At 31.7% G+C, this 25,851-nt stretch overlaps 2 protein-coding genes and 1 long non-coding RNA gene across 3 annotated transcripts in view; all 3 read right to left on the minus strand.

The window, feature by feature from the left end:
* The window catches only part of LOC139485969 (protocadherin-9-like), an 82,645-nt gene extending 80,884 nt beyond the window's left edge, over positions 1-1,761 (minus strand). The window contains exons 1-2 of the mRNA XM_071270650.1: positions 1,674-1,761; positions 801-869 (exon numbers count right to left, since the gene is read on the minus strand). The gene's annotated coding sequence lies outside the window, so the exon portion shown is untranslated. The remainder of the gene's footprint in view (positions 1-800; positions 870-1,673) is intronic.
* Positions 1,762-3,865: 2,104 nt separating this feature from the next.
* LOC139485970 (uncharacterized) lies at positions 3,866-12,500 on the minus strand. The gene is made up of 4 exons (XR_011655438.1): positions 12,267-12,500; positions 7,031-7,113; positions 4,567-4,710; positions 3,866-4,056 (listed from the first exon to the last, which is right to left on the minus strand). It is a non-coding gene; the product is annotated as an uncharacterized lncRNA (long non-coding RNA).
* Positions 12,501-20,291: 7,791 nt separating this feature from the next.
* On the minus strand, positions 20,292-25,015 carry LOC139485972 (tripartite motif-containing protein 2-like). Its single transcript, XM_071270654.1, has 2 exons — positions 24,931-25,015; positions 20,292-22,700 (listed from the first exon to the last, which is right to left on the minus strand). The coding sequence occupies exon 2, from the start codon at positions 21,918-21,920 to the stop codon at positions 20,979-20,981; it is 942 nt and encodes a 313-aa protein (XP_071126755.1). The 5' UTR covers positions 21,921-22,700; positions 24,931-25,015; the 3' UTR covers positions 20,292-20,978.
* Positions 25,016-25,851: the final 836 nt, after the last annotated feature.

Below are 25,851 nucleotides of genomic sequence, written 5' to 3' on the forward strand. Positions count from 1 at the left end.
GCCCTATGATATGATCTTTCTAATTTAAATGCCAAATTAGAGTTTTGACCCCAATTTTACGGTTCACTGAACATAGAAAATGATAGTGCAAATTTCAGGTTAAAGTTTTTGGTCAAGGTAGTTTTTGATAAAGTAGAAGTCCAATCAACTTGAAACTTAGTATACATGTTCCCTTTGATAAGATCATTCTAATTTTAATGCCAAATTAGAGAATTTATTCCAATTTCAAGGTCCACTAAACATAGAAAATGATAGTGCGAGTGGGGCATCCGTGTACTGTGGACACATTCTTGTTTGTCGAATTTTCAGAATTCTGTTACAATCTTTATCTTTCTTTTAACTTTCTATACAATCATAATCTTTTATTTTAAATGTTTCATACTGAATTATATCTCTTTCTTCCAATGTCAACCGCAAAAAGACACACTTTAAAAAATGGCCCTTATTCAAAACATATTTCTCCAATCATACCCCTCATCTCATCTGACCATCTGCATAATGAGAAATACTATACCATAAAACTCAAATAAAAGATCTAAATTTGAATATAATTCCTATTTACAAGGCTTAATTAATATTCATTTTTCAAAACTGGACATAAATATGATTAATATATTGAAGTTCAAAGGCTGTCCACGGACACCGTTCACCCATTCCCCTTGGAAAAGGTGAGAAATCATTCATCATCAACAAGGCTTTGATGTATTTATTACACCTGAGCGGACAGGTTGATGATTTAATGAGTGCAGGTTGACCCAATTTGTATCGTATTTTAGTCAATTGTATGTAATATTAGTTACCTTTAGGTAGATGTCAATCAATTCATCTATATTCTTTCAATAACTTATGTACTTTTAAGTCCTCTTGAACTGAAAGTAGAGGTTATATGTTAACTGTTGAGAATGTTTAGAAAAAAAGTTCCCAATAATTTTTATCAATTTTATTATGAAGTAGCCAATTAAAATTTTGATTGAACAATTACTGTCAGCTTAGAATTAAAGGAAAACTAGAATATCTTGTGACTTTTTCCCTACCAAATCTGTGACTCTTTTTCAGTTAATCAGTTTATTATCCAATAAAACAGTAAGCCAACAACTTTTGTGGATTGAGGATAACTTATTTATTTGTGGATATTTAATTTTAAGAATTTGACAAAGTCAGCATACATGCCTACAGAAATTGATACTTCTTTGAACATTTAAATTTGTGGTTCACCTACATGTATAACCACAAAATAATCAAGAACTATTGGTATCCAGCAAATAATAATGAATTCAGAGTATATATCGACATGTATATCATAGGTTTTAACATTATCTATATTTAAAATGTTTGGCGTATACCATAGGTTTTATCATTATCTATATCTAAAATGTTTGGCATATATCATAGGTTTTATCATTATCTATATTTAAAATGTTTGGGCTATACACATATGCACATCAGGAGGATTATCTTTGGAAGGCATATTTACCCATTTGACATTCAAGCCAAATATTGTTTTTTTGAAAAGTGTTTCAAAATCACTATCAAAGTAAAAAATCTCCTCCAAATCACCAACTCATCCACAAACCAGCAACTATTTTCTCTCAAAAATACTACTTTTAAAAAGTAAACATTCATTATCTTGAATTTAAATTTAATACATTACAAAGATATGATTACAAAAGTACCAAATTTACTGCACCAAATGTCTCTTCTGTGACAATCAGGACCAACAAAAAATCTTTAAAATCCACATATTTCCTAGAGCTCATATAACTGAAAAGCACCAATAGAGAATCATTACTTAATTTCAAAATGTTCATTTCAAACACTGAATCTAAATAGTATAAGTTTTATTACAAAATATCTGGCAAGAATTGTACCTGCGAGTGCACTAACAAGACCAGAAAAAAAACGGACACTAGGTATTTCCATGTCCCCCACAACGCTTTACGCAGTTGACAATAAAAAAATATCCATTTGTCTATGCTAGTTCTATACACCTAACAACTATACTATAAGAACAGCATTTTATTCTATCCAATTACTACAAAGTGTGAATAAAAAAAAATCTATTTGAAATTAATCATGAATTCACTTCAGATACCCATAAACCACACATTATGCAAGTGTCACTACAATGTATTTATAAAGAATCTTATTTTACAATTTAGGACTATTTTAACACCTGCATCATGCACAATTTATCACTGTGTATTGTTGATCTCACCTGACAGGTCACCTGACAGGTAGATTGACAGCAGCATCACATTTCATTCATCTTAGGTGTTCCCTTTTAAAAACAAGGACATCTATTTTTATATAAAAGATCTTCAAGAAAGATAACGGTAAACTTTGGGTGTAGATTTTTGGTCGTATTACTCATCAAAAGGTACACACTTGTTGGTAATTAATTTAAGTGAGTTTAGCATGTGATGGTTTGTATATGGGTTTTTGTTTCTGGGACAAAGATTGATTCTGAATCATTAAATCACTAAAAAAAAAAAAAGTCAAAAATTGTGTCAAGGGAAATAACTCCAATATTTTTGGGAGATCCAAAAAATAAGATCAATTCAAATTCATGTTTCATAACATGTAAATTGCATCTTCATTCTACTTTTTAGTTACAATAATATTACTGAATATGCATAATTAGTTTTAGAAGATGGTAAGTTTTATTTGAATAAATTGAAAATGGTTTTAACAAATATTAAAAGAGATTCCTTGTATTATTTATAAACTATGAATAAGATTATACTAGAATGCTATAATTGAAGAGTAGCCCTCTATTTTTTTCAGTAATTTTTTTTTGTAATTTGTTTATTTTTGACATAAAGACAGAAACCAATCAAGCAGGATTACACACATGTACAGTTTCAAGTATGATCTTAAAGATATGTTCATTATATGACAACTCTAAATAGCAAGACATACAACAAAATATAACTATAATTTTCGTACCAGTTATAAAATATTAAAGTTTGGTTAGAAATGACATATGCTTAAATAACCTTTCACATAATGTATAGCTCAACCAGTTTTCAGCTCTCCTACATCTTTTGGGTTTGAAAGCATTCCTGATAAAGTTAAATCCAGAAAACATACAAGACAACCTCAAAGTGTAACATTTTTTTCTTTTACCAATTATAAGCACAAACCTTTTCTATTCCAACTCTGTAAACTCTGATTCATATCATCCCCATAGATCCACAAAACTGATCAAATATCCTGAGAATTGAGAAAATTCAATTTTTTTAAATTATCTTTAAAAATCTAACTTGGTATAAAATAATACAGACAACAATATCATGAAATCAAAATGTATGTTTATTTCTAGCCAGACAAATCTTTTAATTCTTTAAGAAAATTTCAAATTAAAATTTAATTAAAAGGGACAATATATTTAGATTTATTACACTTCATTGCATGATAGAGACTAATCAAAGTAAAATCAAAATATAAATATTAGCTATCTGACTTAAAAATTAATCCTGATAATTGGATTAGAGAATTACATAAAGGGAGGTAATTCACTGTAATAAATTGGATCAATAGTCTAATCTTCAAAGGGAGATAAGTTGTAAGTAAATTTAAAGAATAATGATCAAGAAGTCAATACACTTTTAAGTTTTAATCTGTGATAAATTTTCTTTCAATGAGTTAATTACTGATAAATATATATATGCATTTGGTAAATATCTACTGCAATGCACTTGTGATCATTTTACAAGATTTGTCATTTAATGAACTGTTATTTTGCCCTTATCAATGGAAGTATACGCAATGCTTTCCAAAAAAAAAAAAAATGAAATTTTGATACATTGATTTATTGTTTTGGTTTGAAGACACAGTAAGCACTCTTGGATATATAGTACCATTAGAGAACAATTGTTTTTATTGGCAGAGGAAGCCAGAAAGTTTGGAGGGAACCACCAACCTTCAGCAAACTGGCAATCGAAGTCCATTATGATGAGTTTCAAGACACTGCCTTAAAACACTCAACTTTAGTGTTGAGGAGCTTGGATGTGGTGGATGAATTACTTGACCACTTGGGCACTGATGACCTGTGAACTGTTGAAGAGTATAGTGAAAGATTGAGGGAAATAATAATGTATTGAATACTGTGGCCGATCATTTAAAATACATTCGAAAATAAGCTTTACATAATATCCTTAAGATTTTCTGAGTATAAATAACACAAAGTATATTCAAAGCACCAATGACCATTTTTATGTTTTGTATGTTATTTTTATTATAAATCTTTGTATCTGATCATAAATTGATTGTAAAATTATGATTATGCAAATTAACCAATGAGAGCCACTATGTCTATTCTTGAACTAGCAAGCCTACATGTTAGACTAAGGTCTATTGAAAATAACCTGTTGAAAAACATCAAATAACCAGATTAACCATGTTAACTGGTCAATGCTTAATTTAATTTCATTAATAAACCTGCATATTTTTTTCAAATGTGCATCAAATTCACATCAGTAATAAATGTTTTACAAGGTTAAAATAGGTGAATCTTGTCAAATTTTACATTGTCAACATTTTTAATATCCTATTTCTGAAGAATACCTTATTGTTCATTTTATCCATCTGGAAACCTTTGAAGTGGCATGCAGATCTCTTGACCAAGCGACCAGGCATGGACATCCATTTTTTCCAACATATTTCCATTTCTTTATTTGTCCATCTCATCCTTGTTAGACAGTACTTGACCTGAAGAATATTGAGTTTAAGAGTTAATCTAATACAATTATTATTAATTTCGGCATTGTGTCGATATCTTTCATGAGTTAATTATACAATTATTTGCAGATGATATTGTAGTCTTACCTGAAAGGACATTGGTGTAATAAAGAAATTAAATTGCAAATAACCACTTCAACATTCAATTAAATATGGAATTTTTTCAGTGAAGAGGTGGTCACTTCATAATGGACATTAAATGAATTTAAGGATTATGACCAGACTTATTGTCAAATGAGAGTGCTAATTAGATCTTTTTATATTGAAAACTGGGCAGAGATGCACTGAACCTAAGCTATATTGTGCTATTATTGTATTATTGTTCAAAATTTAAATTTTCTGAATGGTATAAACAAACTGTACTTAACTTTCATATCGATAGAAATTATGTGTGGTTTAAGGCTATTTTACCTCAAGGTGTAATACCACCAAATCATGGTACGTCACATCCGGTTGTATACGAAAATAGGTTGAAAAAAAATATTCCCTTGAATTTGACAGTTGTAGGTAATTAATCCTACATTTTATTGCAGTAAAAAGTAAAATCACAAAAATACTGAACTCAGAGGAAAATCAATTCAGAAAGTCCATAATCACATGGCAAAATCAAATAACAAAACGCAACAAAAACGAATGGACAAGAACTGTCATATTCCTGACTTGGTACAGGCATTTTCAAATGTAGAAAATGGTGGATTGAACCTGGTTTTATAGCTAGCTAAAAGATTTCTGTGTCATAAACATATGTCTTGAGTATTTCAAAGCACCCTTATTTTTTTATTTGGGATTTCTATAGAATATTATGTAATCTTGAGGTTACATTGTGACTAAACCTTGTACACAGATAAAATAAGGAGAGAAATTTGATTGGTTAACTTCCAGTGATGCTTATTTTCCTTTTTGCAATGAAATGTTATGTGATTTTTTTTTCTATAGTACTGGACAGGATAAAACTTTACTCATGCCAAGTATTTCTTTATTTGAAACAAAGATAAATTCTACACATTTTTTTGAAAAGGGCAAATTTAACAAAGACTAATAGGGATAAATCAATGGTGGTAATACACCTCAATAAAATGTGGGTTTGGAACATATTGAAAATGAAACACTCCAAATTTGGGTGCAAAGACACAAATGGAAACAAAAAAGAAAATTAGGCCAACTAAAATTAATTAGTAGATTTTCATCCAAATTTTTGAAAAAAATGGGGCAGGTGGGAGGATTTTATTTTTTAAATTTTATTTCATATGAAACCCTCGTCACAAGTTCTTCATACCGCGGGGTATAAACTAGTGGAAAAGAAGCTTGTATAATGTATATACATGCTGTATAAGGAATCCTACACTATTTTTTAAACTCTTAAATAAAAATCCCTGATTGGCAACCATTGTTATACATGTAATTGCCGCTTTAGAAACCTATTTATAGTATACATCAAAAAGAAGAGAAATTCTCTCTTAAGTTGGACTATACCTACACCAAATTTATTTTGCTTTCTAAGCAATGGTTTGTAGTCCCCATAAAATCAATAAAATGTATTGGTACAATTGTATGCAACACAAGTATTATGAGTACAGAATAAAATGTAAACTCAGTGTTGTAAAACATGAACTTAACCAAAAAGTAGTTGTTGTTTAATGACTAAATTGAGGGTATTGGGACAGTTACAGAGGGTGTTTGCTGTTTGTCAACAAAAAAAACAGCCATGGATATTATAATTAAAATGCGTGTTTGTCGACTTTGTTTTCTCAAGATACGGTCATAAATCAAACAAGTTCGTGCTTGTGTCAATTTCTTTAATCCAGTCATGTTTTTTGTACCAATTTGTTCTACGATTCTTGCGCTTTGGATATCATTCACAGTCCAAATTTCCTGACACAAAGTCATTGTATAAATAAAGAAGAAACACGGTTTTCGATTCACTTGTGACTACCGCAATTTGCGTTCTAGGACAAGGCGTTTTACTCGTAACTCGAATATTTCATGCCCTTCTCGTTATCAATCTCTATTCTCGGTAGATGATGTTGTCATCATAGAGCAGCAGAATATGTCGACTTAATCATTTTCGTTAGATTACTCGAAGAAATACAAAAACGAAATTTGAAACAGGAAGTTTTGAATGAAAAGAAGTTATCGATGGTTCCCGATAACAGACATGAACAAAATACGGAAATCATATTTTTGATAATAAAAAAAATCGGGGCGGGACGATTTCAGAGGGGCGGGCGGGGATGAAAATCTAGCAATTAATTTTAATTGGCCTTAGTTTGTTTACAGTAAAATACATCACCATTATCCTTTTTGTATTCAGTTTATGTATCTCTCCTTGACTTTCAATCATTTTTTATCTTTGCCTGATACTGGTGTCAGTGACTAAAAAATAAATAAATCATAAAATTCTCAGATTTTATGGTTCACTGACAATGGAAATTTCAGTATAGTGCGAGTGTGGCACAGAATCTTGCTCTTATCATAAGGCTTTGAAGTGCTATCAATGGTGAAAACCAGATACTGAAAATGTTTTTAAAATGAAATTAAAGAACCTTAGTGAGCACGCTCACATACCCCACGTCCCCACATTGTCATTGGAGAAATTAAATAAGTATAAGAAAAAAAAATTGTATAAGAAAAAATACTGAATAATAATATCCTGTCAATATACACATCTACATAGTATGTCCTTATTATCTACAAAATTTCATGAAATTCTGTTGTGTGTTTTCAGAGGAGTTGAGATGACAAACTGTTGCAGAAGTACATTGAAGCAAATAAGTTCAAAGGGGCATAACTCCCAGAAAAACAAGTGAAACTGCGAGCTACTGCTCACTGATGATACCCCCGCCGCAAGTGGATAATATTAATAGTGTAAAAATATGCAAGTGTTCGGTAAACAGGAAGTTGTCAAGTGATGAATCTGAAAACGCATCACACGGTATAGCTGACTTATATAAATCCTGAAACCAAATTTCAGAAATCCTTGTATTGTAGTTCCTGAGAAAAATGTGACGAAAATTTTCAACTTGGCTATCATGTGTAAAATCATACAAGTGTTCGGTAAACAGGAAGTTGTCAAGTGATGAATATGAAAACGCATCACACGGTATGGCTAACATATATAAATGTTGATACCAAATTACAGAAAGGGTGGATGTGTAGTTCCTGAGAAAAATGTGACGAAAATTTTCAACTTGGCTATCATGTGTAAAATCATACAAGTGTTCGGTTAACAGGCAGTTGTCAAGTGATGAATCTGAAAACGTATCACACGGTATGGCTAACATATATAAATGTTGATACCAAATTACAGAAAGGGTGGATGTGTAGTTCCTGAGAAAAATGTGACGAAAGTTTCATGGGACGGACTGACTGACGGACGGACTGATGGACGGACTGACGGACTGACAGACAGAGGTAAAACAGTATACCCCCCCTTTTTTAAAGTGGGGGTATAAAAATTGAATCGTAATTTCCTGTTGATATGCACATCTACCTAGTATGTCCTTATTATCTACAAAGTTTCAGGAAATTCTGTTCTGTGGTTTCAGAAGAGTTGAGATGACAAACTGTTGAAGTAGTACCTTAAAGCAAATAAGTTCAAAGAGGCATAACTCCTAGAAAAAAATTGAATCGTGATTTCCTGTCGATATGCACATCTACATAGTATGTCCTTATTATCTGAAAAGGTTTCATGAAATTCTGTTATGTAGTTTCAGAGGAGTTGCGATGACAAACTGTTGCAGTAGTACATTGAAGCAAATAAGTTCAAAGGGGCGTAACTCCTAGAAATAAAATTGAATCGTAATTTCCTGTGGATATGCACAACTACATAATATGTCCTTTTCATATAAAAAGATTTCCTGAAATTCTGTTGTGTGGTTTGAGAGGAGTTGCGATGACAAACTGTTCCAGTAGTACATTAAAGTAAATAAGTTCAAAGGGGCGTAACTCCTAGAAAAAAAAATTGAATCGTAATTTCCTGTCGATATGCACATCTACATAGTATGTCCTTATTATCTGAAAAGGTTGCATGAAATTCTGTTGTGTGGTTTGAGAGGAGTTGCAATGACAAACTGTTGCAGTAGTACATTGAAGCAAATAAGTTCAAAGGGGCGTAACTCCTAGAAAAAAAATTGAATCGCAATTTCCCGTCGATATGCACAACTACATAGTATGTCCTTATTATCTGAAACGGTTTCGTGAAATTCTGTTGTGTGGTTTTAGAGGAGTTGCGATGACAAGAAACAGGACTGACGGACAGACGGACGGGTCAAAAACATTATACCCTCCGCAACTTCGTTGCGTGGGGTATAATAAAACCTGCAGTGAATGGACAAATATACATGCAATGCAGCTGAGCAGGATGGCCTAACCCTTCCAGAGCACCTGAGATTACCACCAGTTTTTAGTGGTTTGTTTTCTTAATCTTTAGTTCTCTATGTTGTGTTTTAATATACTGTTGTTTTATCTTTTTGTCATTTTTTTTTCTGTCTGACATGGCATTGTCAGCTTGTTTTTGATTTAAGAGTGTGAATATCCCTTCGGTATACATGTTATCTTTCACCTTTCTTTTCCAAACTCGGGACAGGTGGAGAAAGCTAAATAAGAGAACGATGAATTGTAAATATTATTCACTGATTATTACAAATCAAATTTACATCTTGCAGATCTGAATTTTTTCAAAGATTTTCAAAAGAATGCTTGCCCTAATTTTCTAGCTAAATCCTAATAAACCATCAGAAAGTAATATGATTTTTAATATCGCTCATCATTTACTGCCCCTCAATGTGATATAAAATCATCAATGAAAAAAAGGTGGAAAAAAGGTCTAGACTAAGACTAATATATTTTTGACGACTGTCTTTTGAGCAAATAAAACTCATTCTGGTGGAATTATAAATTGAACAATCATATTAAGTTATAACAAGATATTAAATAAATTATTAACTTCAATCATGTCAATACTAAAATTTAGCTTAACAAGATTAAAGGTTTCTTTACAAAAAGGGTCGAAAGATGAAAGAACTGAATATGTTTAATAACATCATCAAAATTACCGAACTGAAAAATTCTGATACACAAATTTGTAATTTTATTAGATGTGATGAGATGTGATGAGATAGAGGAGGGACTGAATTTGAATATATTTTCTATCAATAATTGATTTTTATACTTATGATCAATTTTATGCAAGTATATTACTCAATTGGTGCATATAAAATCTGAATTCTTAATTCAATGTACATTGTAAATTCCTGTTTAATGAATCCTTTGATCTTGCGACAACAAAACTGACGGTTTTTTTGATAGGCATATTTCTACATATCTGTTGAATCCATTACCGGTAGATGATTTTAGCTGACATAAAAATGTGTTAGTATTGTAGGAATTGCATGTCATTATCCATTACTCCAAATTACAGTAGCAGAATAATAATGTGCATATATAAATAAGTAGATGAGGTATGATTGCCAATGACTGAATGAGATTTGCTGAGACAACTCTCCATAAGACACCAAATGACACCTGTAGAAATTAAGAACTATGATAGGTCACTGTAAGACCTTCAACAATGTTCACAGCCCATCCCACATTCAGCTATATAAAAGAGCTAACAGCCTAATTCATGATAATAATGAATGAAAAACAAAAATGTAACACAACAAACAACAACCACTCGATTACAAGTTCCTGACTTGGGATAGGCACATACAAAATGTCACAATGAGAAACAACATTTCAAATAAATTCGCTGGATTGTTTGCTGATATCTGGAAGTTTTATAACCCTGCATACCACCATTCTCCATGTGAAATTATAATTGTTTTGAAAAGACATTGAATGACAAAATTTCTTTTTTGAGACGTTTGCATTTTCTGACGCCCAACATGCGAAATAAGGAATGTGTTTTTTTAATTTGATAGATGCTTTTTGTGTCTTTTGTATGTAGATATATATACATGATATAGGAAGATGTGGTGTGAGTGCCAATGAGACAACTCTCCATCCAAATAACAATTTATAAAAGTAAACCATTATAGGTCAATGTACGGCCTTCAATTAACATAGAGCCTTGGCTCACACCGAACAACCAGCTATAAAGGGCCCAATATTTTAAGTGCAAAATTAATTTAAACCATTCAAATGGGAAAACCAATGGTCTAGTATATCTAATATGTTTGTTTGTCTTAATTTATAAAACAGTGAAGACTGCTGTAACCATATTTTTGAGTTTTACCGATTATGTCTGTTTTGTGCACGCATCTTTGTAAAAATAACAGAATTTGATGCGACTATCTTATAAAAAAGTGAGAGGTTTAGCACTAATAAAACCAGGTTCAGTCCACCGATTTCTACATTTGAAAATGCCTGTGCCAGGTCAGGAATATGACAGTTGTTGTCCATTCAATTGATGTGTTTTATCCTTTGATTAATTTTGCCATTTGATTTTCCATTTTGAATTTTCCTGGAGTGCAGTATTTTTGTGATTTTACATTTTTCTAAGCGATTGCTTTGGGCAGTGTTTTCATGTTGTGGTGTTACATATACACAAGCAGGGGTTTCATTATCTTTCATGTTGACTGGTACTTTCCACGTTTCTAGGTGGTACTTTTCAATTTATTGTATGAATATCTTACATGTCATATATAAAAATTTCTACATTTAGGTTGTACTTGACAATATAGCATAGGAGGGTAAAAGTACCTGGTACCGCCTCCTAATGAATGGCCTGCACAATGTCTCATATTATGCAGTTACAATGTAGTATTTTTTGTGCTTTATACCGATACATTGGTTTGATCCATGAACTACTGATTTTCAGTTTGTCCTTATTCTGTCTAGTTACACATTTGTCACAGGTCAAGCAGAATTTTGAGCTCTCACAAACATGTTTTAACACATATCATTGTATATAGGTATGTACCAATGTCTCTAATTCAGGAGCCAAAAATTATAGGTTGCTGTTTGTTAAAATGTTTTAACGTGTCTCATTTGAGTCTGTAATAGTTATCATAGGTACCAGGATTATAATCTAGTACGCCAGATGCGCGTTTCGTCCACATAAGACTCATCAGTGACACTCATAAGCACAAGACTGACTTTGATGATTTTTTCAAAGGGTGATTTAAGAAAGTAAAAATATTTTACATGAAAACGTGGAACACTAAGAATGGCAAAGATGAGCAGAATAAGGAATGCTGACAACAAAGAGGGGATCCAGGATCAGACCCCCTTCATTGTTTTCACGTTAATTTAGACATTAGACTTTATTGTGGGGGGGTAGTAAAAAAAATATTTTATACAAGTGACTTTATTTTTACCATTTTACAATTGATAGTAAATAATTTACATTTGTTGTTTCTGGTCTACCAGGATTTACAAGTCCAACACAGATAAACATGAATAATTTTGAAATAGTGGATTTGGAAAAATGGGCAAAAACATTTAAAAAGGGGGAGGGGAATATGATCTGTTCCCAAATGACAGAAGGATATTGAATAAAAAATGTCTAATCTAGAAATCTTTACAGGTATATAGATGTATTTGTGTTATCTGCCTCTGTATGCATTATGTTAGGGTCACTTTTCGTCTGACACATGTGGCTCGAACGAAGAAAGCAGTGCTACAAAAAATATGGCGGGAAGCGGATGCAAGGGAAATCACTCAAGATTTTTTTCATCCCAAGGTCTCATGAGTTATTTCCCTTTTACAATTTGATAATCGCTTCAAAGATCCCTTCAAAATGTAAGAAGTATCAAAGACTACTATATTAATTCAACACAGTCGACTCATGCATGTGTTAAAATAGTATCTGGAAGTATCTATGATGTGGAAATGTCAAAAACAATAATCTCACCAAATATCAGAAAATCTAGAACTATAGCGAGTAGTGTACAAATAAAATGTCCTATCATTTCAACTAAAATCAATAATTATCAAAAAAATATTTCCAAATAACTACACGACTGATTTTTATAATATAGATACCATAAGACATAAGATGTAGAAATGTTTAAAGTTTAATTTCTCATTCGGCCTTGATATTATTCAGGCTCTCTGACGATGTGAACACAGAGAACAATATTTCTGGAAAAGTTTGCTATGTATTCTAACCAAATTAAAATCGTAAAAATTTACATTTGTGTTTAATCTATCAGATAATGAAAACATCCCTCACAAACGCTATGACCAAATAAACAATAAAACTTCAGACATTTCTATATCTTATGATATCTATATTATTAAAAATCACTATAAAAGGTCACTTGTACTTGTTTGAAATGATCATGTATTAAAAGACATATCGTATATTCCATTATATCAATAATTAATATTCAAAGAAAAACATTCAAATACTAACCAGAATCCTGGACCGTTTGGAGTCCTTTGGAGGTCTATTTAAACCCTTTTTAGCTCACCTGGCCCAAAGGGCCAAGTGAGCTTTTCCGATCACTTTGCGTCCGGCGTCCGGCGTCCGGCGTCCGGCGTCCTGCGCCCGTCGTCGTCCTGCGTCGTTAACTTTTACAAAAATCTTCTCCTCTGAAACTACTGGGCCAAATTAAACCAAACTTGGCCACAATCATCCTTGGGGTATCTAGTTTAAAAAATGTGTCCGGTGACCCGACCAACTAACCAAGATGGCCGCCACGTCTAAAAATAGAACATAGGGGTAAAATGAAGTCTTTGGCTTATGACTCAAAAACCAAAGCATTTAGAGCAAATCTAACATGGGGGTAAAATTGTTTATCAGGTCAAGATCTATCTGTCCTGAAATTTTCAGATGAATCGGACAACCTGTTGTTGGGTTGCTGCCCCTGAATTGGTAATTTTAAGGAAATTTTGCTGTTTTTGGTTATTATCTTGAACATTATTATAGATAGAGATAAACTGTAAACAGCAATAATGTTCAGCAAAGTAAGATTTACAAATAAGTCAAAATGACCGAAATGGTCAGTTGACCCCTTTAGGAGTTATTGCCCTTTATAGTCAATTTTTAAACATGTTTCGTAAATCTTAGTAATCTTTTACAAAAATCTTCTTCTCTGAAACTACTGGACCAAATTAATCCAAACTTGGCCACAATAATCTTTGGGGTATCTAGTTTATAAAATGTGTCCGGTGACTCGGCCTACCAATCAAGATGGCCACTACGGCTAAAAATAGAACATAGGGGTAAAATGCAGTTCTTGGGTTATAACTAAAAAACCAAAGCATTTAGAGCAAATCTGACATGGTGTAAAATTGTTAATCTTGTCAAGATCTATCTGCCCTGAAATTTACAGACCAATCGGACAACCCTTTGTTGGGTTGCTGCCCCTGAATTGGTAATTTTAAGGCCATTTTGTTGTTTTTGGTTATTATCTTGAATATTATTATAGATAGAGATAAACTGTAAACAGCAATAATGTACAGCAAAGTAAGACCTAAAAAGAAGTCCCCCCACGACCAAAATGTTTTATTGACCCCCTAAGGAGTTATTGCCCTTTATATAGTCATTTTTTAACAATTTTCACAAAATTTGTAAAATTTTACGAACATTTTCCACTGTAACTACTGGACAAGTTCATTATAGATAGAGATAATTGTAAGCAGCAAGAATGTTCAGTAAAGTAAGATCTATAAACACATCACCATCACCAAACCACAATTTTGTCTTGAATCCATCTGTGTCCTTTGTTTAATATTCACATAGACCAAGGTGAGCGACACAGGCTCTTTAGAACCTCTAGTTTTATGATTCAGTCTAGATTCAAAATTAAATTGGTAGAATTATATAGCGAAGAATGAAACATCTACAAAATAAAATTAACACATAACTAGTAAAAATGTAAGCAGTGCCCGTGGCAACTGGGAATTTTTGATGATACTATGCGCATGTTCTTTGTATATCGTGAACAATATATCATGTCCCCGTGTCTGTAGTGTATTCCCTTATATTTTTACAATTAGGTTTATTTTTGCTTGTGAGAGAGCTGTCTACTTTATTATCTTAATGTTCTATTTCTTTACTGTATTTTCCATGATGAGTTTATTTACAACTACTGGGTCGATGCCACTGCTGAAGGAGATTTATTTCCCCGAGGGAATCACCAGTCCAGTAGTCAGCACTTCTGTGATGACTTGAGTTATCATTGATATGTTCATAATAATAATTAATTAACTTTTAGCAAAACTTTGAATTTTTGAAATACTAAGGCTTTTCTATCTCAGGAATAGATCACCTTAGCTGTATTTGGCAAAACTTTTAGGAATTTTTGGTCCTCAATGCTCTACAACTTTATTTGGCCTTTAAAACATTTTTTGATTCGAGCGTCACTGATGAGTCTTTTCAAGACGAAACGCGCGTCTGGCATTAGTGTAAAAATTTAGTCCTTGTATCCATGATGAGTTTATTTGTTTATCCTGCCCCCTTCTACAGTATGGTGTGTCATTTTTGTCTCTTACGAAGAGTTATCTCATTATCAATCATACCACATCTTCTTTTTTATATTATATGTTGTACTTCGAATATTAGTTAAATATGTTAAACAGTTAACTCGGAGATTTAAATTTCACTGGTTGCCTACTAAAGCTGGAACCTTGTAAAATGTTGTTAAATAATTACTGACATTTTCTAGTGTATATATTCTATTTCATTATTTCATATATCCGTGTAAACAGTCAAAGCCTGTCCATGGTGGATTTCATTTTGATTGCCAATGGGTAAATTTTTATCTATTTTATTTTATATGTACCTTATTCGTACCTGGTTCATATGTACTAATTACTTCAATTCTTCATCTTTGAATATGTCCCATATGAAAACAACATTTCCATGATGGAATACTCGTACCAATAATCAAAGTAAGGTACATATAAAATAAAATAGATAAAAAGTTACCCAATCAAAATGAACTAATATTCGAAGTAGAACATATAATATAAAAAAGAAGATGTGGTATGATTGATAATAAGATAACTCTCCGTTAGAGACAAAATGACACACCATACTGTAGAATGGGGCAGGATAAATAATAAACTCATCATGGATACCAGGACTAAATTTTTACACTAATGCCAGTCGCGCGTTTCGTCTAGAAAAGACTAATCAGTGACGCTCGAATCAAAAATTGTTTAAAAGGTCAAATAAAGTACGAAGTTGAAGAGCATTGAAGACCAAAAATTCCTAAAAGTTTTGCCAAATACAGCTAAGGCAATCTATTCCTGAGGTAGAAAAGCCTTAGTATTTAAAAAATTCAAAGTTTTGTTAACAGTTAATTTTTATTATGAACATATCAATGATAACTCAAGTCAACAACCTGACCATAGAGCAGACAACAGTCGAAGGCCAACAATGGGTCTTCAATGTAGCGAGAAACTCCCGCACCCAGAGGCGTCCTTCAGCTGGCCCCTTAGAAAATATGTATACTAGTTCAGTGATAATGGACGTCATACTAAACTCCGAATTATACACAAGAAACTAAAATTGCGGCGGGGTTAAACATGTAAATGACATCTCAACCACCCCCTATACCTCTAGCCAATGTAGAAAAGTAAACGCATAACAATACGCACATTAAAATTCAGTTCAAGAGAAGTCCGAGTCTGATGTCAGAAGATGTAACAAAAGAAAATAAACGAAATGACAATAATACATAAATAACAACAGCAGTTAACAGACATGTCAGCTCCAGACCTCAATTAAACTGATTGAAAGATTATGTTTTCGTCATATGAATATAAGGCACAATCCCTCCAAGTTAGTGGTTTAGTATCATACTATCCAGGCATGGGGTAATCGTAATCAGTAATCGTAATCAGCTGTAATCGATTACATTTTGCAGTGTAAGCCTATGTAATCAGTAATCATGCCATTTCTGATTACAAGTAATCATAATGTAATCGATAACATTGCAAAAAACAGGTGTAATCATGATTACTTTTAGATTACTTTAAGATTACATTTATATGATTACTTGCTGATTACAAATCTTGTATATATATGAAAATAGTTTTTGATAGACAATATGAAAATAAGAAAATGTAAAGCTTGAATGAAAAATCACCAAACTGGTATTCACAATGATGGGACCTTGTTTAATGTGATAAATTGTATCATATATACAAATTTGTATAACCAAGTGTTTTATTTTGTTAACTGCAGTTTACTTAAGGAAATTGCCTCTCCAATATTTTGTTGTGAGATTGAGCTCTTATGATACGAGAATATGCCTTGAAAGCATTTTTTCCTTGATTGAAAACTTCTGATATTAACTCCAATTTCATATAAGTTTAACCAATATTTTTACTTAACTACATTGAAATTCAAATACAGAAAAAATTTAGTTCCAATTTTACTTTGATGATCGACATGAATATATGAGCTCACTTAATTCAAAATGGAAGTTAAAACCAGATTTCATTTTTTGACAAATTGAATAAATTTTGTTTTCCATAAATGCGTGTATAAAATGTGCTTTCTAATTTTTATTCTTTATTAACTTTGAGCCTTACGGCTCATCAGTACAAACAAGTACATGTACAGTGTATACATATGACATGATATTACAATCAATATGCATAGTAAACAACAGGTGACGTCAGAAGTTTCATTAGTACAAAATATATTTTATTAAAATAAACTGTTTCTTAATCTAAAGAGAAATGTATATACTTTCCCAAATTACAAAGCTGTTTTGTGTTTTCACCTGACAATAATTATTAATTAGATCAAGTATTAAAAAATATTTCAAACAAAATAATGACAATCAACCACTTTTAACTTTATTGATATTGTTATTAAGACAATAAAATTTTAATACCCAAGCTCGCCTATTGTTTGTTAAAAAAAATGGAAGTGGTGATTAACACCTGTAAAAACATTAATGGATGTGTCAATTATGTCCCATCAGACAATCAAACTATATTTAATTAATTTTTCCTTATTTGTTCAGGTTTTATTGTTAATTAGGCAGTTGGTTAAAATTTGTAAAAAAAAAAGTTAAAGTTATATCTTTTACATAAAGAAAGGACATGCACTTGTCTACAATAGCTATTTTATCAAATTACACATGTTACACTGTACTTGTCTATAAATTCTTTTAATTAAGATGAATAATTTAATGCTTTTAAAAAAATCACCAAAATTAGCTTTTTTGTGAGGATAAAAAATTATAAAAAAAACTTTGATATTGCAATATACAATGTAATCATAAGTAATCTAAAGTAATCATGATTACTTTAAAGAAAAGTAATCTAATGTAATGTACATATGAAAAAGGGTGTAATTGTAATGTAATCGATTACATTTTATTAGCAAAGTAATTGTAATGTAATCGATTACATTTTAAAGTAATCGACCCCATCCCTGATACTATCATAAAATATATGAGAAGAACATAACCCGTGTCATGCCAACAACTGTTTTTTTTTAATAAATGTGTTTAGTTCCGATACAAAGACCCTATCAGTGAATAAATATTAAAGCCAAAACATGCAATCCTTAATGACCTGACAACAATATCGTAACTATATCCCTTCTTAATAAGTCTGTTTAAAAGTTTTGTAAGCTTTTGAGGTGAATACTGACATTTTTGTGCTTTGTAAAGAATATTACCATAAAATATTGGATGTGAAATACCTGTACGTATAAGATGTCTGCATGTTGAGTTATATTTATGAATTATTTCCTTATATCGATGATAAAAAATTTAGTAAATGTTTTGACTAGTTTGTGATCTCGAAAACCCTGGTGTAATAATTTTTCAGTAATACATAAATTTCTCTCGCTAAAATCTTATACGTTGTTTAATATTTTTCTATGTCTAAGCTTCATATTTGTTTTTTGATATGTGGATTTTATTAGAAAGGAGCAAAGACTGGCGTCCAGAATTGAACCAGCACACAGTAAATTGAATAAGGCGAAAATGAGAAAACTGTTCGGCTAAAGACGTCAGACGATTGTTGTCATAAATTACCCGACAAATTTAACCAAAGATAGGGTATATCAAGGTAGCGACTGACGTCTGACTAAATAGATGAGTGGGGCTGAATATTAAAACACTACTTTTTGAAGAACATCATAACGGCGTGCAAGGATTTTATGTTCTGAATTGACGCTCCATTTCCATTCTTTTCCGTTTTGTACATATTCTGTCCTCTAGGTACAGAGGCATCGAAAGTTTGATACATCACAATAAAATAAAATACATGCTTTTCATATGGACTAATTTGAACCATCGTTCTTTTCAAGACCAACTGAATGTTATAAAACAAATTTCTTTACTCGAAATATCAGTAATTTCTTTACTAAGGGTAAAAAAGTTCTGGTTTCGTTGGTGACTGTTTCGAATGTTCAACTGATAATAGAAGTATACCATACAAGTATATGTGCGTAATCGGGATACGAAGTACATGCAGATAGTTTCACCTGAAATTTCCGAGGGCACTGTTTAAATCTTAACTACGTCTTCAAAAGTGGATTATTAAACATTTAATTTTACATAGAATGTTTATGTGGTTTTTTGTGGAGTTTCTCAGTCTTACGTTTTCTATGTTGTGTTTTTTTTTTCTTTTTGTTGTTTCAATTTTGTGTCATGTTATTAATTTTCAGTTTGTATTTGACTTATGAGTTTGAATACACCTTTTTTTTTTATCATTCGCCTCTCTTTTTTATGTTGTGTAATTGTTCGTGGATGATTTAGGTAACACGTTTTATGGATAAAGTAGATGACGTGTTTTGGCACTTGGATAGGCTACCAATTATTTTATACTTGATTCTCAATTCTCAACTATCGAGCGTATTAATGATTATTTGTCGTGCGCCATACGATATTAAACGCTATTAGTACTACGTAGTCTGTATTTTTGACATTTGTACCTATTATGTCAATTTGTTTTGTTCACGCATCGTTGTCAATATAATGGAATTTAATGCAATTGTCATACACGTGAGAGGTTTGGCTAGCTGGTCTTGTTTGACAAGATATTGATTTGTCCAGCATACCATTGTTATAAAAAAATATAAGTTTCCTTGAGCCTAAAATCTGCCAAAATGGTTTTTCCGTCAGGTAAAACAGTGATTCTTCTAATGTCATACGGCTGTTGTCTTTCCGTTACCTTTACTTTTTAAAGATCCAAAACTTTATACAAACATCGAAGAGCTTATCAACCAAAAGGACTAATATTCGGCAAAAGATCGAGTGAATTGAATTCTTAACCGACTTATGCAAGTTCTCAGTATAGATAGATTTTTTAACTGAATGAATTTCTGTACTAATACCAACAGACTGATGTTTGTATTGAAATCCTTTTTTTTTGTCTTTAGTTTCTGATTGTGATAGACAATTGATTCACAGACACTTGAATTGGACGTGTTAATGACCAACATACAATCATCAAGATCACTTTTGTTTCTCTATATGTTTGGACTTTGGACTAATATTCAGTATACTACTTCCATTAATCTAATAATAAAGCTTGCAATTAACACACATAAAGTAATCAGCACAATAAAATCCAAAACATGTATTGGTGACATAAAAATTACTCAACAATAGAAAACAAATACTGTCAAAAATTTTATTGTTTTATTTCAGCTTTTGCTACATGTATGCATAATTAAAATTTTTTTGGCAAAAATATTTACGCTTTTGTACATATTTGATTCCTGCATTTTGTGTTGCAAACTATTCGTTTTATCCTGTCTTTCCCCTGACTATTTGTCAATAGTTGTTAACTTGTATATATACGGAAACTTATATTGCTTCAGTGAGGTTCATGACAAAACCAATTGAGATTGGTTCGCGTGGATTGTATTCCCATAGTAAAATTTTAAATCAATTTTACACAAAGTAAAAAGGCTTACTATCTAAATCAAATATTCCATGTACGGTTCTTTGTGTCATTTCCCCTCCTCTGTTAATTTCTAGATACACAAATAATGCATACACGTCTCAATTATGCTTTCAAGAAAATATAGGATATACGTGATTAACACAACACCTAACCCATGTAAACAACATAAAACAAAAAAGGCACAAAAAAAAATTAAACATTCCGTAGTGTAAAGAATGTAAATAGAGAACACCTCAGTAAAAAACTGAAAAATTATTAACATTTGTAGCTAACCACATCATTAGATTACTTTCAATAAAATGGAATGAACACATTGAGAATGAGTTTTATAAGACTTCTGAATCTTGAAAAGTAACAAATTGCAACACTTTTAAACAAATACTTACTTCCTACTGATGCATGTGTTATGAAACATGATACATATATGTTGGCTGTGCTATGTTAGCAACGAGCAAGGTGCTATTTTTTTCATCAAAATGTAATGCCCTTGGCTGATACAACCCATTTCTACTTGAAAGAACTTTCTTAAACTTCTTTCTATCTGAGGACAAAACAAGTACGGAATTGGTACAGTAGCATGCAACGTATATGTTAGAGTTGTTATCTACCGCTATGCCGGTTGGGTTCATCAAAACAGATCTATTGTGGAACTGCCACAAGTGCTTGCCTTCTAACGTATAACAATCAACAAAACCATAACTGAAGTTTGTAACGTATATTTTGGTTCGTTGAACACATATACCAAGTTGGTCAATACTTTCGTGAACTTCCACCAATGTTGTGATCGTCTGGTTTGCAATCTGAATGCATTGAATTCCCTTTGATTGAACACAGCATATTAATGTGCCGTTGTTGTGTGTTATTCCTCTACACCCTCCAGACGTTTGTATACCTTTTAAGATGGTCCGTGAGTCAATGTGGATTATATGAATGCCACGAGAGGTTGATATCGCCACTTCATTGTCTTTAATGCAGGTGACGTCAAAAGGTCCGATACCAGCTGATTGACAAGATATGTAATTGTCTAGCCTTCCATTGTCATTTACTATGAACAGTCTCGATCTGCCACTGTCTGCCAAGATTATTCTTCCGTCAGGTAAAACAGTTATTCCTCTAATTTCATACGGCTGTCGTCGTTTTTTTTCTTTCACTGTGAAATGCGATATTTGGGAGAGTTTAATTTCATCAACAGATATTAGATCAACACGAGGAACAACTGACATAATCTGAGCTTGTTTGTCTTTTCCACTTTTCAGAACGACTAACGTTGGTTCTGTTTCTGAAGTCACTGTTCCAAATGATTCTATTATGGATTCTATATTTGTTAATTTGGTATCAATTTTCATTCTTAACACAATTTGATCTAAACTTCCATCCTTGATTAACGAATGCAGATACTTTTCCTCTGCTTCTACTTCGGCTTCAATCGATTTACTTCCAATGAATGCCTGAAGATCTGATGCATACTTTTTTATTGCTGAAATGTTTTGTACAAATATGTCTGTCACCTGTTTTTTTTTCTGTTAATTTTGCTATCAACTTCTCCATCTCTGCATTTGCTTCGTTTTCTGCATCATCTATATCTTTTAGCATATTTTGTTCCAGTGTGTCTATGTAAAAGTTTACTTTATTTCGTATTTGATTTATTTCGTGCTGATATATCTGTCGTTGGTCATGGATTGTGGTAATATTTCTTTGGCGGTCTTCTATTATATCTTTAATATTGCGTTTGATATCTTCAATACTCAGTTCGATGGAGTCTAACAAAGCCGAAGTTTTAGCAGTTTTAAGTATGTGTTGAAGAAGCTGAATATCAGTGCAGCTTTTATGGCCAACATGAATACAAGCAGGGCAGCAAAGCTTTTCATGATGTTGGCAATAATTTGTATATTTCATGTCATGTTCGTTACAATAGGTGACGATTTTTGTTATAGTTAGTGGTAGCTTATTGTAACTTTCAATTGGAATGGCATTATGATGTTTCGATGATTTTGAGATACAATGATGCTCATGGCATTCCATGCATAATCCTTCATCACATTCAGAACACCAGAAGTTGGCTGCCTTTGACATATGACGGGCTTCACAAATTCCACAAAATACATTACTTGTAGTGGCCATATTACCTTGAAAAGAAGAAGGCAAAAGATAATGGAGCTATATTGAAATTAATCTTGATTTCGGTACTGATCAAAACGTTTTAAGACATGAGACTGATGATGGCAACTGGACAAACGTTTTCGATAGTGTTCTTTAACCACACGAATATGTACAAACTGTTTGGTCTTGATCCCAACAACAAAAAAACATCTAATTTAATGGCATTTAAATAGCATGTGTCCTAACATTTTAACTGCATCTAATTGGACAAAAACCTTTCTCATTTAGTATACAAAATTTTATTATGGTTAAAAGGAAGCCTTTGATGTTAGTTTAATTATATAATACACATATAAACTTACATTAAATTATCGTTATGGATTTGTTTTATTAGTTTTAATCTACAAGTTGTTGGTTTGTTCTTCAATTTTGTACTTGTTTGGCTTTATAACTATTTTGATCTGAGCGTCACGGATGAGTCTTTGTAGACGAAACGCGTATTTGATTAATCCTGGTACCTCTGATAACTATTTAAACCACTGGACGTTTCGTCCCCGAGAGTATCACAAGCCCAGTAGTCAGCACTTCGGCGTCTTTTTAATATAATCAAACAATGTTAAGCTTATAGGAATCCTAATAATTAAGATAAATATGTAGAATTCTCTGCTATCATGACCGGACGTATGGTAATTGATGACCATTTTGTTTATCTCCTATAACCTAGGATATATTATACCGTGAACATTGCACGGATATCATTCTTGTTTTTACTATTACTGTTGTTTTCGTGACATAATGAATATTATGTATACAAATGATGATGTGGTATGATCGCCAATGTGACCAAAATGTACTTTTTACGAAAAAAAATTATTTCAAGTTTATAGTGTCAAGCTTATTGAAAATGATTTGAGAAAAATGAACTAAATAAAGAGGAGCTGGTCGCATGGATGGAATTTTTAATATTCAAGTATAGTTTAAAGTTTAGATTTAAGAAGGTTTTCATAGAGGGTGTTTAATATATCAACATTAAATTAAATTCCAACATAAGTACTTTTAGGTTACAAATCATTGTTGACACCAAAAGCTGACTGGACACATATCATTTTATATGTCGTATTATCTGTACCGTGCGTTGATATTTTTTTTAATAATTGCTACAAGTATATTGAAATCAAATTGGAAATGTGGTTGATAATTTACAAAAGAGGGGCAAAATATACCAGAGGAACATTCAAACTCATAAATCGAAAAAAAAACTTACATAACGCCATGGCTAAAAATGAAAAAGACAAAAACTCAAATAAAAGTACACAAGACACAACATAGAAAATAAAAGACTTAGCAAAACAAAATTAAACCCCTCCAAAAACTGGGGGTTTCTCAGGTGCTCCGGAAGGGAGGAAGATCCTGTTCCACATGTGCTGTCCTCGTATATATAACGAGATTTACTCGTTATCATTTCTTAATGTAGAGATTTACAGAAAACAATTAGCAAAAACAAGTAAAGTAATGTGAATTAAGTCACCTATGATGTGGCATCTTTTTAATATAATTAAACAATGTTAAGCTTATAGTAATCCTAATAATTAAGAGAAATATGTAGAATCCTCTGCTATCATGACCGAAAGTATGGTAATTGATAACAATTTTGTTCATCTCCTATAACCTAGAATATATCATACCGTGCAAATTGCATGGATATCATTCTTGTTTTTACTATAACTGTTGTTTTCGTGACATTAAAAATATTATGTACACAAAAGATGATGTGATATGTTTGCCAAGAGACATCCATGACATCTCCCCACAAGAGATAAAACGACACAGAAGTTGAAAACTATGGGTCACCGTAAGAGCAAATCCGATACCAAATAGTCGGCTATCAAAGGATCCAAAATAATAGTTGTGAAACAATTGACACGAAAAAACTAACGGCCAAATTTGATACATATCATAGTCTATTTTTATTTTGCACAAGTCATATGTTATATTTACATCTAAAAACGTGTTATTTAGATTACTATTTTCTGAATTCAAATGAGAGTGCACCTCTGTCCAACATTTTTACATATAGCAATTTTTCGAAAAAACAACTGTTTATTTATATATTTAATATCTTAAATATCGAGTTTAGACTTGTTTGAAATGATGATAGCAATACAATGACAGTAACAATAGTTTAGCCATTGCTTGATTTAGAAATATATACAAAATGCAAGTGTAAACATTCGTTTAGATATAATCATTATTTACCTGATGAATCCAGTCATGTTCAATTTGTATCTCGTCGTATAAATATGAAATCATACAATCAGGAAGTAGTAAGGTCAAGGTTAAAAATCTTTATATAGAACACAAACAGTTTAAGTTTACAAATCAACTGACACGACTACATTCAATAAAGCGACTTTTAAACTGAGCAGTGAAAATATACAAAACCCGTTAGACCTTAAAACCATAATTTAATTATAATTAAAACATTTCTTTGATTTCGCAAAATCAGAAAGTTGAATGCTATATATTAAGGTACTACGAGATGGGCTTTGATTGTAAATAATCTTTCATTGCTTTTAATTTTTGTAAAGCCCAATTCTCTTTCACACCACAGAATCACGCTTTTTGAAAATTGTACTTGACTTCTATTTTTGTATTCTTGTATTTATAAAAAACTATACGCGCGTCGAAATTATTGTTTAGTCATTTAATTGGCTATATATGCAAGTTGATCAATTTTATTCTTACCGTTTTGTTTTTTAGATACACCAGTAACACCAAATACAATAGCCCAAATATATCATTTCATCGTATAACATAACATCGTTTATCATAACAACATACAGCAAACACCATTTTCATTCCCCATTGAATCATTAAATGATAGTATAACACTCTAAATACCCACAACCTTAACCCAAACGCTTCCAATTACTAATTTCAGTATTTCTAAAAATTTACAACAAAGGTATAAATGTCGTACATGGCTTTCTATCGCCTGTTAATGGTTTTTATCTGACGGCAAATTATTCGTATAATCATCACCCTCGGTATTAACTTAAACATACTACATTTAACATTAAAAAAGGAATAGCATAAATTCCAAACTACATGGTGAATTCAGCCTTGTGTGCCTCGTTACATATTTATTTGTTTCACAGTGGTTAGGAATGTTACGCA

The sequence above is a fragment of the Mytilus edulis genome, chromosome 8 (assembly GCF_963676685.1).
Source record: "Mytilus edulis chromosome 8, xbMytEdul2.2, whole genome shotgun sequence".
In the NCBI taxonomy this organism is placed as follows: Eukaryota; Metazoa; Mollusca; class Bivalvia; order Mytilida; family Mytilidae; genus Mytilus; species Mytilus edulis.